General features: G+C 40.7%; 1 protein-coding gene across 1 annotated transcript in view; it reads left to right on the top strand.

The window, feature by feature from the left end:
- Positions 1–17190, top strand: part of GAD2 (glutamate decarboxylase 2) — a 41732-nt gene that overhangs the window by 10072 nt on the left and 14470 nt on the right. Inside the window, exons 7-9 of the mRNA XM_017817258.1 lie at positions 1736–1851; positions 13066–13145; positions 16211–16265. Of these exons, the coding sequence (XP_017672747.1) occupies positions 1736–1851; positions 13066–13145; positions 16211–16265 (251 nt within the window). The remainder of the gene's footprint in view (positions 1–1735; positions 1852–13065; positions 13146–16210; positions 16266–17190) is intronic.

The raw sequence follows: 17190 nt of genomic DNA on the forward strand, positions 1-17190 counted from the left end.
CAAGATAGGCCAAATTACTTCGACTTGGACACATTAGTTCAGTCACGTAAGTCATCAACATGACATCTGCATTTTTTAGAGACAGATACCTGAGCAGTTCCTCCTAATCTCTCCATTTCTCGTTTTGTCATTTCTGAAAAGAAGGGTAGAAATACGTTCATATCTCTCAAGATAGTTGAAAAGGGAGGAAAACCCCCGATTTATACTGACCCCTCTGCCACCGATGCCGTCTTTTGGTGGCATTTTCCCTTGGATTCACAGGAGGGCCAGTGAGGTCAGGGAAAGCCCAGAGCAGAGGCAGCCTCACTGCAAGAGCAGAGCTAGGATACTGATTAGAAATGAAGGGCACAGTTTCTGTGGGCTGTGGAACAGTGTATGTATCTCCAGTAAGATAAAAACAAATCTTACAAAAGTCAAAACAATGTTAAATTTGCCAGCACAGATACTCGGCAGTGCTTCCTTCATCTGCTTAAAGAGTGGATTTTAGCTTTTCTCGCTTTGGCTGTCCAAGCATTGGGTGTCTACCATGGGCTAGTTATAGCAGCTCCCACATATTCAAGGGAGAGGGGTGGATGTGTCTGCAGAGCAAGTCATCCCACCTACTGCAATACAGCTACCAGAGGATGAGCTGAACCATCCTCTGGAGGTATACATCTTATGCTCTTTACTCCACTTTTAGATGGGTTAATGTTGCATTAATTGAACTCTATCTTAGCAGCATTTCGACCCGTTCATTTCAAATCTTTGCTTTATATAAATATATATGCATAAACATCAATATGTAATCAATCTCTGTATATACATATATATACAGGATAAACCTGATGGATTTCATGTATACATGTCTCTGTGTGTGTGTGCTTGTGTGCATACATACGTAAAACTACTCAGCCTCTGCCTCAGGTACTGCATTATATTCCCATAGTGCTCATGCAGCACTAATGTAAAACCAAACATTGTTCCACTGTAGACACAGAAAGTCAGTTAGTAAAAATCTCAAAAAAGGAAAAATTAAGTGCTTGTTTTTAATTTATGCATTGACAATTGAAATATGGGAACAGACCACTGCAGAATGCCGTTTTGAAGTGGGTAAAATATCCATCTTGAAATGGGTATTTTTAAGTCAGTGTATGCCAGTGATTTTAAGGCAAGTGTTAGGGACATTTGACCTTTTCCCCTCGCTCCCATCTGAGGACATATAAAATGGAAAATAAGTGTTAGAATGACCCTTTTTCCTTTCTCTTCCTTCCCCTAACTCCTGTTATCCAGAAGATGGTGTCTGTTGGGACTCACTGGGTGGGTTTGTTCAAAGCTGGGGCATTAAACACCACCCTGATTTGGGAGGGGAGAGCACAGATCAGGTTGCACTTGTTGGGGCAAGTTGCCTTGTGGGGCATCTGCCTGGGAGGTGGAATAGAGTGGGGTTATGTGTTGATGGGGTATGGAAAGCTAAGACTGGGAACTAAAGGAGAGATGGTAGCAAGAATGAGGACGAATGGAAGCCCCAGTCATTTTTTGCCATAGTACTTTTTGTATAATTTGTTATTTGGGTGTAGTAGATCCTATTATTACACAGCCCAGCTATGAGGAGCATCAGGAATGAGAATCCATGGTTCTGCCATGAGGCAGAAACATTAGCATTAGAGTTAGATAAACTGTAGCAAGACTTGTCATTTTTTCTGAAATGATATTACAATGCATAGAAAAAGTAACAGTATATTACTGTGGACTCCAGGTGGTGCCATATCTAACATGTATGCTATGTTGATTGCACGTTTCAAGATGTTCCCAGAAGTTAAAGAAAAAGGAATGGCAGCTATTCCCAGACTGGTTGCCTTCACATCAGAACATGTATGTGTTTCTGTTTTTTCCTGTCTGTTACATCTGCTTGTATGAATTTATGATGAAGAAAATAGATGAACAGGAATTTGTAGCCAACTGTCTTCATTTCTGTTATTCTTTCACTGGGATTAAAACAGTGGGAAGGGGACAGCTTTTTGATATATCAAGGGATGATCTGTGCACTTATCTGTGGCTGAAATCCAGGGAGAGCAGGCTCTACAAGCCACTGCCATTTTTTTGCTCTCACTTGTGTCCATGTAAATGTTGATGAGAGTGGCAAGAACCGCATCAAATGATGAGAACTCATTATCGGGCTTCAGCACTTTCTGCCATGAATACATATTATTAGGTCACTCTGGGGCAACAGAAAGTCTCTTTGAGTCAAAATGTTTCCAGCTGAAACCACTCCTGCTGGTATTTAATGGGAGGGTGATAACGTACATGAAGACATTACTATGGTAATGCTGTGTGTGTGCAGCAGAGCAGCTGCGGTATTTGGTGGGCAGTTGGGCTTTGCTGCAGGTTTCTGCCTGTGGGCAAACACTTCAGCACACGTGAATTCATTCACAGGCATCACCACAATGTGGCAGTGCCAGAGGTGAGGGGAGGTGGGCACACGAGAAACCAGAGTGGTCCTAGTGGGAGAAACACAGAGCTCTTTTGAACAACCACACAAAAGACTCTTTTGGAGTGGGGGTGAATATTTTGGCTCTGTGACCATGTAAAACTCCTTGCAGCTTAAAGTGGAGAACGCAGGTGCGGGAGGAAGGGGAAGAGGAAAGGTTATCCCCAAGAGGGACTATAAGCTGTTTTCAAACTTTGTGGTCCCCTTCTAAATTTCTCTCCAGCTGTGTGGGCTCATCCAGAACTCATTCGTGGCTGAGGCTCAGCAGGTTTTTTGACTTACCATACAACGTGTTTCATTCTATGCAAGTGTGAAGAGCAAGATATCCGAAAAATTGATCAGAAAAGTTCAGCAATAGGATGGGATGAAATGTGATACACAACTGTGGGCTCCACATTGCGGAATAATTGTCCCCATAGCAGATAAAGAGAAGGGTAGTCAACAAATGAGTAGCAACTTTCCAAAGCTGGCTGTCCCGCTAGAGATACATTATTCATGTGGAAGTTACAAGCCTAATAAGTCTTGCAAATAAGGTTCAGCATGATTATTTAAAGTAACAAATCCTATTAATCATTAGAGAATTTCATTGTATTCATAGCGATGGAATGTTAAACAAGGACCCAAATTGTGATATCAGTCTCAAAATAATGAAGTGCATTTTAATAATTGTGTTTTCATGCCAGGGAAGAAGCAGTTCCCTTAGCAAATTAAACATTTAAAAATCAAATATACTAGAGGATCCATAGGACAGCATCTGAAATCCATTACATTTTAGAAGTATCTTGAAATTTCAGGTTTTGTCAAGTTTTTTATGAAGTATATAATGGCACATCTTCTAGAGAAGTGAAGAAACCATACTGTGTGAACACAGGAGCCTTTAACACTTAATTTCCCAGAGGATATGGGATCATGGTTTAACCCTCACAACAGCCAAAGCTGTTACAGGAATTCCAGAGGCCTGGAAGTACAATCCTTTTTAAGATAGGAAGGACCTGAGCAGATACTAAGATATGCAGATGTCATCTGTCTCATTTATCACATCATGTTGACTTTCTACTCACTTTTAGACTCCTCGGCCTATTTGTGGTTTCTCTCTGCCACAGTTGGGTGCTCTTGTAAGAAAATGGCCATGGAACAAGCAGACTATAGAATTAAAGAATCATGGCATATGCTGAGTTAGAAGGGACCCATCACGATCATCAAGTCCGACTGATGGCCCTGCACAGGACACCCCAAGAATCACATCAGATGCTTGAGAGCATTGTCCAAACCCTTCTTGAACTCAAGACAGGCCTGGTGCTGTGACCACTTCCCTGGGGAGCTTGTTCCAGTGCCCAACCATCCTCCAGGTGAAAAACCTTTTCCTGATATCCAACCTAAACCTCTCCTGACTCAGCTTCAGGCCATTTCCTCGAGTCCTGTCACTGGTCACCACAGAGATCAGTGCCTGCCTCTCCTCTTCCCCTCATGAGGGTACAAGGTCATGTAGAGGACTTCTGTCCCTCATGTAGACTGCAACAAGGTCTCCCCTCAGTCTCCTCTTCTCCGGGCTGAACAGACTGAGTGGCCTCAGCCTCTCCTTGTACGGCTTCCTGTCAAGGCCCTTTACCATCTTTGTTACCTTCCTTTGGATAGTCTCTGGTAGCCTAATGTCTTTTTTATATTGTTGTGCCCAAAACTGCACACAATATTCAAGGTGAGGCTGCCCCAGTGCAGAGCAGAGTGGGACAATCCCCTCCCTCGCCCAGCTGGCGATGCTTTGCCTGATGCCCCCCAGGAAATGGTTGGCCCTTCTGGCTGCCAGGGCACTGCTGACTCATGTTCAGCTTGCCATCAACCAGGACCCCCAGGTCCCTTTCTGTGGCACTGCTTTCCAGCCTCTCTTTCCCCAGTCTGTTTACATAACCAGGATTGCCCTGTCTCACATGTAGAATCCAATACTTGTCCTTGTTAAAATTCATATGGTTGGTGTTTGTCCACCTCTCTCATTTGTCGAGGTCTCTCTGAAGGGCCTCGCTGCCCTCAAAGAAGTCAACAGCTCCTCCCAATTTAGTGTCATCAACAAACTTACTTAAGATTCCTTCGAGTTCTGTATCCAAGCCATTAATGAAGACATTGAAGAGAACTAGGCTGAGGGTGGAGCCCTGCAGAACCCCACTAGAGACTGGACACCATCCTGATGTTACCCCATTCACTATAACTCTTTGTGTCCAACCTGTGAGCCAGTTGATCACCCATCACAGAACACGGTTATCCAGCTGTGTGCTGGACATTTTGTCCAGAAGAATCCTGTGAGAGACAGTATCATAAGCTTTGCTGCAGTCCAAAAATGTTGTATCTTCTGGCTCCCCTTGATCAGCTGAGTGGGTTTGATAAGCATGACTTTCCCCTCATGAAGCTGTGTTGGCTGTGACCAATGACTGTGTTCTCCTCCAAGCGTTTTTCTATACTTCCCAGAATAATCTTTTCCATGATTTTAATGGACACTGAAGTGAGACTGACAGGCCTGTAGTTTCCAGTGTCCTCCTTCTTGCCCTTCTTGAAAATTGGGACATTTGACAGCTTCAAGTCAGCTGGGACCTCTCTGGATTCCCAAGACCACTCAAAAATCATCAAGGGAGGCTTTGCAATGATATCAGCTAGCTCTTTGAGGATTTTCAGATGAATCCCATCAAGGCCCACAGATTTGTAGGGATCCAGCTGGAGCAGCAGATCCATACTGATCCATAGTTTCCCCATGCTCTGCAACTGTGACACGATAGTAAACACGGCTTAAAGGTGCTGTATATGTTTAGAAACTTGGGAATTTTCATCTTGAATTCTTCAGTCAGGGCCAAAGGTTTCAATATCAGAATTTTTCAGCCAGGAATTCCAGCATCCCAGACAAGACTCTATTTTCATTACTACCAGTCTAGAGCTTCCATTACTATAAATGAATGAAGCCATGTCACATTTGCCACCAATACTACTGTAATCAGAATCTGGCCTCAATCTGATGCCATGATATGTTCAGCTGCCAGTGGGGGAAAAGGGAAGGGAGGAGTAATTTGCAGTTCTTAAGTAATTGCCTTGCTAATTTAAGAGTGCATCATGTTCCTAAATTAGGAGCCTCACTCTCTGCACAACCAGTGAAGAGAAGCACCTCTGGAGAGAAACTCAGAGCATCCAAATTAGGAACCTAAATATTCCTTAATTTAGATGTTCTAAATTACGTTTGGGAGGGATTCACCTACTTCTGTGCACCGACCATAAAGAGCCTCCTGACATACACAGCCTACATTCAAGGCCTAGAATAGGTTACGTGACTATTCCAACTGTGCTTGTTCCCAGTAAGCAGATCTTCCCCAAGCTGTGACTTGCCTTTCACTCCAATTCTGTTTGTTTCTGTTTCACCAGTGATGGTGAAGTACACTGCAACTACTTGGGTCGGTCTTGCACAAGTTTAATTTCACTGCGATGCACTTGCGCTCAGGATTTAATTCAGTCCTCTACATTCATTAGGGCATCAACAGTCTTCCTTCATCTGCACTGGGGCAGGAGCAGTGATGTCCTTCAGGGCAGCTGCTCTGGACTGCACATGACGCAAGAGACCTTGACTCAGAGGGGAAAAAGTGATGGATGCCAGTTGTAAAAACCTATTTCAGTCCATCGTTTCAAACACAATGAAAAATCTAAAATGAAAGTGTCCTCCTATGTCCCAGCATATCAACTCTAGGCTACTCTAATTGTTCAGAGGAGCAGACGCCTTTTTCAGCATGGAAAAGGGGCTGAAAGGGAGAGCTGCCTTCTCGGAATATTTTAGTTGTTCATTTGTCTAAAAGGCAAGGCCTGTTGAATTTTAACCCATTACCTGTTGTGATTTTGATCTGTCCAACCAGCACTGTCTTACACAGTATCCAACAGTAGCTGGGAACAATATGGAGCAGGGATTACACCTAATAGGCGAAAGGACAGAATCACCCTACCCTGAGGAGGAAAAGGGTACAGAGGGGGAAAGTTTAGCTGTAGAGAACTAAGTGGGTTCAGGTTACAAAACAGCCTTTGGCCTTTTTAATTGATAGGAGGAAAATAGCTTAAAGAGACTTGTAGCATTTCTGTGAACTTGATGATTAATTAGGGGCTCTATGGGCTCAATCCACAGTTCAGAGAATGAAAAAAAGGCTGGGCATAATTGGAAAGATATGGAAATTTTTTTGTCTCCTCTGTTCTCCAACCTAGCAAGACTGTGCCTATGTAGTTCACATCAGCTTTCTTCCTTTCCCACTCCTCTAGGAATCCCCTAAGTAGGAACATCTTATCAGGTGCTCGGGAAATAGTAACATAATTCCTATCATAGGTTTGGAAAAGAAAATGCAGAGTAAGAACTGGCAGGTAATTGAGTCTCATCTGACAATAAGGAGTCTCTTCACCGAGTTAGAGACCCAAGAGGATACAGAAGAGGCTCTCCTTGCCTCTGGCATTTCCCTGTCTGCACTGCTCTTGTCATCTAGCAACTGCTGGAGGCTTCACTAGGAGTGCAGCTCTGGCATCGACCAACTGAAGGGAGGGTCTGTTGGCTGTTCAGGTATCAGTGTCATAGAGAGCTGGACACACTCGGAGGGACCTCATCCTCTGGGAGAGGTGACTTGTCTGTGGAGGTAGGGGAGCACCCTTCTGGGAGTAGTGCACGGAGTATCCGCACAGCAGCTAGATCGCAGGAGGCAGTTCGTAATAAATAACCTCTTCAGCTTCTTGCATGCTGATTTCCCCTTGTGGATAAGCCCTGTTAGTTGCAGGGAATGCATCAAACTACACCACCGTCTGTGGGAGAAGAGTGGCTTTGGCAAAGGCTTTACCTTAACAGTTTTATGAAAGCTATTACGGAGCTTCTTTGTGCTGATGCAGAAGGAAATTAAAAAGTGACTTCTGTCCCTAAAGATACAGCTTAATAGACCTCCATTTTACACAGGCTATGGAAGATTTTGGTTTGGTTTCTCTGTAGAAGGAACAAAAATCTGATCTCTAATCCTACCACTTCCATGGTACATAGTTTTACCCTCTGGCCAGACAACTTAGGAGACAGTTTGCAGAACTGCCACCTGCCAGAAGCAGTCCAAGGGGTGTTGTGCGTGGTGTGGCTTCCAGAGAAAGATCTGAGGAGCCTGGAGATCGTGTTTTCTATTTGGCAGATGGATTACGAAGCTGTAAGTTATACTTATGAGTATACAGAGTAAATAGGAATTAGTTTTGTTTCCACCCAAGGAAACTAAAAATCAAACTGAAAGATCCACATGTTTTTTCTTTGCATTACATATTGCATAATAACTAGAAAAGTATTTTTGATGGTATTTGAAGCCAAGGGTAAACAGTGAAAATTTGTTCTTATTTGAGAAACAGCTTAATTCAAGTAGCACCATTCAAATAAAAGTAAAACCATTTTCCAGAAAAGTAGTGCTCTAGGGCAGTCTATCCCAAAGGGGAAATTCGTCATTTGGGTCTAATCCTTCTTCTGGTCAATATCTCATGGCTTTTACACTGCCACAGGATCATCTTGAACTCAGTGCAACATTTCTTACCACACATAATGCTGCAAAACTATCCACACTGGAAAAAAAACAAGTGAGTCTTGCTGGATTAGAAAAGCAGTTTGAAGTTATATATTTCAAAAATGCCAGAGATGTAAATACTAGTATGTTCAAAAGCATTATTATCCTCATTTCTCTCCTGATATTAACAAATAACTTTAAAAACTGAATAGCAGTAGCTAAAGGAAACAATAGCAAATATATATCTCACTACAGTGTGTTTACAATTGGAATAAGACACAGTATACTCTTTTTGTAGGTAATGGAAGGAGAAGCTGTAGCTTAAAATTAGATAATAAAGATAGAATTCATGTCACTTAATGTTAATCACCCAAAGTGTAAACATTTAATCTGAGTTAGTCTATACACTTTTTATAGCCAATAAAAAAAGAGCAAGATCTGCAGAAGACAACTCATCTAAGTCTAAAATGGATGCTAAAGCCTCCAAAGTGCAGTGCCTTCTGGAGGGACATTTTCTTCCCCACTCTTGAGGGAGCTTGGACCAGCCACACATTTTTTGATTATTAAAGTTAAGAGAGAAGTATCCCAGCCTACACATCCAGGAATTCCACGTTGTTGAAAGCCCAGGAGAGGTGAAGAGGAAAGTGTATTCACCTCCTTTGCTGGTGAATAGATGATGGGATCAGGCTGAGGGTCCAGGTCTTCTGGGCATCAGCCTGTCAGCAGACAAGCCTGCAGACTTTGGAGGGGATTCAGCTGCGGAATGGCTCATCTTACTCAGCATTTGGGAACTCGTTACTGATAAACTACCTCCACAAAGCTCATACCACTCAGGATTTATGTAAACAAGGAGTAAGACCAATCTGAAAAACCAGCTCTGCCCTTTGGGGCTTATGGCATTAGGATGGTTCTTCTTGACAGCTTCAGCCATGCCAGATGATGAGAAGGTAATTTTGCAAGGTATAAAACCAGAAGCATCTGTATATTGAAGCACTGTTCACTTAAGATAACAGTGCCATACTTTTTAGCATCGTAATATTTTTAATTATTCTGATTCCTCCTTTTTCCAAAAGGCCTATTCATTCTTGCACCTGTAATACATTTACACTCTATTTTTACCCTACACAGCTAACTACGAAAAGACGGCTATCAGGCAAACAAGCCTATACCTAAGAGTATTTGAAATTTTAGACAAAGGGAAAATTACCCTGGCTGAGAATCACCAGGGGTTTTTTTTCTGTTTAATAATATGCTTTTGTCACTAATATTGGCTAATATTCTATATCTTCTCCTTCACCACTGAATTTCAGCCACATTTCTTTTCAGAAAGAAGTTAGGCTCCTCTCTATTGGAGACATATTTGTAGTCTTCCATGCACCCTTTTGCAGTGCATGAGGGGAGGGAGGGAGGAAGCCAGGAAACCAAAGTGACAGCGTGTTTCCACCTGCGTGTCCTTCTCTCTCTGGCAGGCACAGGACAGTGCTGAAACTCTGGACCTGCCAGCTTCTCCAAGCCTGGTTTTTCCTTCAAGACTGGTGTCAGGCCATATGCCCCTGTCTGCCCTTTGTTACCCTGGTTCTCCCGCTGTAAGACTTCAGACCTGTGTAACTCTCACACAGCTCTGTTGTGAAAGATGGTGTTCAAGCTCGCTTCCTTGCACGGATGAAAAGTCTGTAGTCCCTGTATCCTCACAGGGGTCACATTTAATGTCCTTCCTTGTTAGCCCAGTTGAATCATCTCTCAGTAGTTCTGCCTAATCAGGTTTATTTTGGCAAACCTTTTCTTCTCTTTGCCTTTTATCTTTTTCTGTGTTTACCACACAGGCAACGAAATTTTCAGCATCATCATAGGAATATTAAACCAAAGTTTAATGTTTATGGTTAGGAAAGTTTTCTTTGCTCTTACAAGTATATTTTTTTCTATTTTACCTTCATCCTGGCTCTTTCAGAGCATTTAAAGCAATTGGAGTAATTCCTCTGGTGTTATTCTAAGACATGAAAACATAACAGCAGTCATATATCTTTGACTGTATACACAGATAAAGTAATTTCGTATTCAGAGTTTGTTTAGAAATTGTAATTGCATTTGCCCTTCTGTGCACAGACTTCTGTATTTCTTCCCAATTTATCCCTAAACCAATTTGGTTCCTGACCACTGAATTCCCTTTAGTCTGTAAAAACCCTTCAGGCAACTGAGCTATCAACACTACATTCTTTTTTTTGTCCCTCGTGCTGTTTTAGCAGTGCCATGAGACTTCTCAGAGAGGCAGCTGAGCTTGGCCATATTCCAGTGGATGCCTTTGAGCGCATGGGCTTAATTTTCTTCCTCATAGTAAACCATTCAAATCTGTATTTTCTTTTTAAGGCACTTTGAATAGTTCTGTTTTCTAATAGAAAAAAAATTGCAATAGTAAATCTTTTTTAACTAGTGTGTAATAAGGAGCAAAATTAAATAATGTAATGTCTTTGACTCAAAACCCAGTGAAATATATCTGTGACTCTTCACTCCTAAATCTGTGCCTGCATTTTTGTATTACATTAACCAGTATGTGCACATCAGTTTGTGTAATACATAAATTAAAAACAGATAAAATTTTTTAAAGTGTATTAATTCAATTCTCACTTCATATAGCACATCTATGAACTGTCATTATACTGGCAATATTCTAGCTCTGTTTCTATTTCTGCAAAGTTCAAAGATACCTTCCTAAAATTGGGAATTTTTCATGAGCCTTCTCCTGCCAGTAGCCTTCTCATGGCCTATCCTCCTCCCTGCTCTCACAAAGTTGCACTGCTGCCCCATAGGGCTCAGGGTGGCCCCAAGGCTGGGAAGAGCCTTCAACATTTAGAGGTTTGTGAATTGATCACAATCCAAGCCTTCATCTACAGTGCATTTGTACTGGGAAAAAGTCCACTGCATTTAGTGAAGGTGATGAAGCTCATAGAAATAGGTTTGTTCAGAAATTCAATTTTATGAAATAAATAATGTCCCATGAAAAATACCAGTGTGATGGCTGAGCTGTGATATTCAATGCATAAACACTTCCTAGCATCTTGTGACTCACAACTAGAAAAACAGCAGGGCAAACTCCTTCTCTAATGTCAACATATCACTGACCAGTGGTTTTAATAGGCTGGACAATGCCATAGTGTTAAAATCAAACATGTGTAGTGTCGAGAGTGCTGGTGGCTGCAGATGCTGTACACTTCTTACTCTCACAGACAGCAGATAGCAAAGGACTTGGTCCATAGGGAAAGGGTAGAAACCTCTTCACCTGTTGTCATTCAGCACCCACTCCAAACCAACCACCCTTATGCTGGATAAATCCTCACCTGGAGGTGCCTGTTTCCCCCAGAATGCAGAGGAAGCCTACTTGATGACGTAAACTTGGTTAGGATAGCTGCAATGAACCCAGTCTAATACAGCAAAACACTTAAGCACAAGCCTAAATCCCCTGTAGCTCATCTAAGTGATGAGTATGCATTTCACTCAGTCATCAGTTTAGGCAGAAGTCAGTCCAAACTGTGGATGTTACATTTCAGAATGTGCTTAGTTCAGGGACTGGGGTGGTTTGCTGTAGTAGGGCCTTAAAGCTAATTTTACATCTAGTCAACACAACACGTTCAATGGCTGCTCAATACACATTGTTGGTTAAACTGCAGCCATGTCCCATGTACCAACCCACTGCATTTAAAAAATGAATGTAGTATGAAAAATATTTACCTGAGAAAGTATTTTCAAATTGTCCATGCATCATCAGTGAATCTTGGCTCAAGAGAAAATTGAAAAAAAGGAATTTGGAGTGGACACTCTTATGCAACCTTAACCATAGCAGTCAAGACTCAATCAAAATTGCTCCTTGAGCAATTTTTAAACATAGAGGTTTTTCCTTATTAAGTTGAATGTGCATGTTGCGGTTCTACTCTTCTTCTTCTTTCATTAAGTTGGCTTAGAATTTATTTTCATTCTCAAAGTGTTCATTATGTATGGAGCCCTTTAGTATGCAGTGAAATCCCTCTGACTTCAAGACCTTTAAGCGGAGCACGCATGTGTAACCATAGTATTAATCTCTTTCCCTTCAGCTCTGCCACTTGCATTACTGTTGAAGCCAAATACTCCGTTGACAAAGCATTAGTGATTACTTCTCTGCTTTGTAGTCTTCTGCAAACTAGGTCTTCCTTTCTTCTTTAACATTGTGGACACTTAAAAAGCCTTGTTACATTTTTATGTTCTTGATCTTTTTTATAGTGTTACGTCCTAAGCTAATGGTACTGTAGTATACATGAAGAATTTCCATTTTTTAAAGTTTAATAATCTGTAGTTAAAATTACTTTGGACAGTATCGTTAACAGCTGGGTTGGAGTTAATACAAAATCAGATTCTTGGGAGTATAATTTGATGTAAAACTATTTCATTATCATTTAAATTAGAATTATAAACCAACATTGGCTCAGGAGTTAAGTCTTGTGAGTGAGAGAAAATTAGGTAAACTTGCACTCTGGTATGTAACTTCCACATCATATTCTGTACATACAGATTAACTAATAGTCTTACTAATAGACTGTTCTGATTTTAAACTGAAGTAGCTCTGTTTATTAGTAGGAGTTATTACTAACTTTCGCTGGCATGAGATCACAATTAGGCTTACTATCTTAATTTCTCTCAGTATATTGTTTGGCATAAAGTTACATAATAACACATCACTCTGGACATCACAAACTGAGTTCCCTGGGGAAGAATATTGTGTATCAGTAAATCAAGCTCACAGCTGAATCCGTACAAGCAGTAGAAGCTGCAGTTATGCATCGAGGACAGAATTTGAGTCCATCGTCAGCCACAACTGTGTATTTAATGTTCCAGGAGTAAATTCAGATTAGAGTGATTGCTGTTTCTCAGTTGACAGTAGTGAGCTGATACAAAGCCTCAGATTAAAGTGATCAGTTTCCAAAAAGGCTATAAATGGAATTATTGCCTGTGTGGGACTTCTTGCTGAAGGGCTTGCAAGAGGGTCATGGTTTATATTAAATTAGATAAATAATAATCAAATTAATAAATAATAAATGTATTTTTCAGAGCCACTTTTCTGTGAAGAAAGGAGCTGCAGCCTTGGGTATTGGTACAGATAGTGTGATTTTGATTAGATGTGATGAAAGGTAAGTGAAGATGTCAAATACAGCTCTTCTTGTCAGTACATAGAAGAAGATCGTCAGGTGCTCAGCTCAGAGAGAGCATGTAGGATGTGCTCAGCAGTTGGTATAATTTTTTATAACTCTGTCATCTTCAGCAGCCTCACACTAATTTCTCCCGCTGGAGGAACTGGCTCTGTCAGTAACTTCTTCATGAATCTGTTTTTGGAGTTCATCAAAAATGTTACAAGTGCCCTTCCTCAGGGCTTTCTGATACTCCTTTTTATTTCATCCTGAAGTGAAACAATATCAAGCTAACATCCTTCTTTACATGTTGTGCTAAGATACCAGGAGGAAGCTTGTTTTGGTCAAAACAGGGCATGTAGAGACATGAGGAGAAGTGGGCCTTTTTTATGAGTATATTATTTAGGAGGATTTGCCAATGCTTCATTTCTATTGCTTCATACCCCCACCATTTTTCATAGCTGGACTGCATTTCCTTCAGTGCCCTTGATGGGGACACTCTTGCAATGAGATGTGACAAGAAGGATCTTGGCAGCATTGTGGGCAGCATAAGCCAAGGAGGATGATGGACCCTGGAAAGGAGTAGCACAGCAGGAAACTAACCTACAGGTGTCTCATAGGCTCCCAAAAAACGGGGATAGATAACTTCTTTCTTAACACACCCAAATAAAATGTTTCAATTCTCTATGAAAACCCACTTTACAAAATCAACATCTTCTGATGATGATTTTCAGTTTTAAGGAAAAAACTTTCTATGAGACAAAAATTAATGGAACAATCCTTATTGATTCTCCTAAGAGTCTTTTCAATAGAAAATGCTATTTGAGTCTGTCATTGTTATAAGGTACTGAGTTGCTTATGTCTCTAGCATATGGTTTTGCTGCTATCAAAATTCTCTGCTCCCACATTAAAAAAAAAAGCACCAACTAAGCAATTCATAGTGCTAATCCCGGTCCCTGCATATTGACTTGTGGACTTGTTATCTCTGTTAACAAAAGACTGAGCACACCTTGAAGAGGATTTAGTGACAATGTCAAAACAACCAACACACATCAAAATAAACCTCCACTTATTTCTATTCACTAAAGACAAATGTGGATCAATGAAGTCTGTCTTCCTTTTCTTCTTGTGCAAATTCAACATGAAGGTTTTCTGTGAAAACCACAATGCTTACCCTGCCCACGCTGAAGTAAACAGCAGGATTACTGTGTGTGTCACCAAATCCCAGCAGACACCACAGGGATAGAGCAGATTGTTTGCACAGGATGTGGGCTGGTGTGGTTGAGATGACCCTCTGTGAAGATGTGTACCTGTGGATGGGTGAAGGAGCACCATGAGATCTTTTTGATGTTTCCAGCATGAACAAGCATACTTCCTGGTGGCTCTTTCCCATCCTGACCCACACCTGCCAAGTTTGCCTGGTTTACTGGTAAAGCTTGACATTACTTGGGCATTGCACTGTCTTGTCCGTAAATTTCTGCATGTACTCAGTGAGACCAGGGGCTGGATAATCACTTGTCTTGGTAAAAAAATTTTGGGTAATGAAAGCAACTGCCAAGTTCTGTGTGTGTTTCTATGCACAAGCTTACTAAATTAGAAACTAGTAAAGACCAACAACATTTGAATTATATTTTGAGGAGGAACTCATTGCCTTCCTTTGGCATAGTTTTATTTTCTTTATTCCACTAATGATCCCCAAAACAGTTTTTGAGCACCAGACAACTACTGCTTTTCTCTGAACATGTACACATGGGGGGAACTCACAATGAGTTGAGTACTCTTTAGACCTTTCTTTGAATTTCTGCAAGAAAAATCAGGCCTAGTTTTTAGATTTGTAGAGCTTTTTATTTTCAGTTATTCTTTCAGTATTTTAGTGCTTTGAATAAGCAAGAGAGATTTTGCAAAAAAGTCGGCAGTACAAACCTATTTCTACTTAAATATCATCTTATTGTAGGCTGTGTAAGGCTGAAAACTTAGAAAACCAACAGCATCTTATCAAAATAAATTAATAATTAAAAAGAATTTCTATGCATCCAAATATAATGAAGACAGTTCAGGGGTTTTGTGCAAAATCAAACTAAAAGTAATTGTTTTATTAGTTTCCTTGTAACTACTGTTTTGAGCTTTAGTAAAGGTTGTTCCTTTTTTATAGCAAAAGGAAATCAGGGCTTAATGAAAGAAAAAATCTGAAGAAGTCTTTAAAAATTGATATTAATCTAAATGTACAACACTCAAAGCCAGTGATGACTATTTCTGTACTGTGGAAAGCTATCATATTTGTATTGCTCTTATTCATACTGTCTCTTCTTTGATAGTCTTTCTTGTGTCTAAAGCAAACTTTAACCTCAATATCAGTATCAGCACTGGTTTGTCTTATACCTAATTCATTTGAAGGATTTCCTAAATTAGCCTTCAAGCTTTATACCACTGAGTCTGAATCTGAGGTAGATGGATCATACTAGAGGTGTTACAAATACAGACAATGCAAAGAGCCTGACAGTGCATTTAATGAGTCTAGACTGGTAGTTTCTCTCACACCTTGCTTCAGGCAAATGCAAACATATAATGCACTAAAGCGTAGTATAGTCACCCTGAAACAAGTTCACCCCTGGGATGGAAACACAGAGACAACTGTTTACAGCACAGCTGAGCTGTACTGCTCATGGCCATGCAGCTCAGCTGGCATTTTCTGTGCCTGCTAAGAGGGGACTGTGGTATTTGGCACCCAGCAGATTCTTGGGATGCTGGGCTGAGCCTTTCCCTGGGAGCAGGACTGTAACATCAGACAGGAACAGGAGGCTCCAATGGAGCAGCATCAGTCTTTAATGGCAGTGGCCATGAGATAACTTCTCTCAATTACCATCACCATATTTATGCAAATATATTGACTAAATAATTAGGATAAAAACTAAGACTAGTGGACAGAACCTTTCTGTGCTCTTCATTGCTAATAACCCTTGGGCAAAAAAGTCACTTTGCTCCTTCTTTGGGTTTCCTGTTAAGTGAAGAAGTAACAGCAGAAGCTGATTTCAAGATCGAATTACTGATACAACTCTCTCTTGCTCCAGAGGGAAAATGATCCCATCAGACCTTGAAAGAAGAATTGTTGAAGCCAAACAAAAAGTAAGTTTACCTGCTTTTCTTCTTCCAAAGAAGAAAAAAAGCCAAGAATGGTACAGCTAGTTGTTTTGCTTTCCTTTGTAAAACAACACAGGCTTGCCCACTAAGTTTTTATTTATTTCTCAGAAATGTAGCCTTCCAATTAATGAGGCAAGAGTTGCTGAGAAAATAGGTTTAGAGCTACTTCATAATGTCCATTTCACTTTCTTTTTATATGTCGTTCTGCTTAACATCCTCCTTTTTTATATCGTCAGCCTATGATGTAGTTTCTCAGCTGAATATTGTCAAAAACAGAGTAATCATTTCGGGGAATTTATTATATTGTAATGCATTGAAAATACTCCTCATGGACTCACCAAATGAATTGAAAATAAACTAAAATCCACACATCTCTAAATATGCACTACTTTTGTATGTGTTTGTTAACAGAAGCTAGAATTAAAACATCAGATTAAAGTATGCAATGAACTCAGCCCTATGCTTTCAACATTTATGTAAATACTCATTAGGCACACAGCAGTCAAAGCTCATGAATAACACAGGTTTTCATTAAAAGCTCACTTTTTCCAAGGAAGGCAATACAGTAGATTAAAAAATAAGGAAAAATGACAATAGAGGTGCAGCCAAACCTATGGACTATTGTAGAAGGAAGGTTAGACCTTTCGGATGGTTTAAGCTCCAGTTATGCAAAAAAAAAAGGTAACCACTCTTGACCTCCAAGTACTCCGTATGAAATCAACAGAACTACAGATGAAATTAAAATGAAACACTGGTATAAATTTTGGCAGACCCCAGACCTCATAGTCCAAACGTGATAGACAGTGAGTGCTCTGCTGTGAGGCACAGCATGTAGCAGAGGGAATCCAAGAGATGGTCCCTGGCCTCTGTGGAGGCTGCTATCTTCTCCTTCCTCATGCTGTCTCCCTGC

The sequence above is a fragment of the Lepidothrix coronata genome, unplaced genomic scaffold (genome assembly GCF_001604755.1).
Source record: "Lepidothrix coronata isolate B3197 unplaced genomic scaffold, Lepidothrix_coronata-1.0 Scaffold59, whole genome shotgun sequence".
NCBI classification, from domain to species: domain Eukaryota; kingdom Metazoa; phylum Chordata; class Aves; order Passeriformes; family Pipridae; genus Lepidothrix; species Lepidothrix coronata.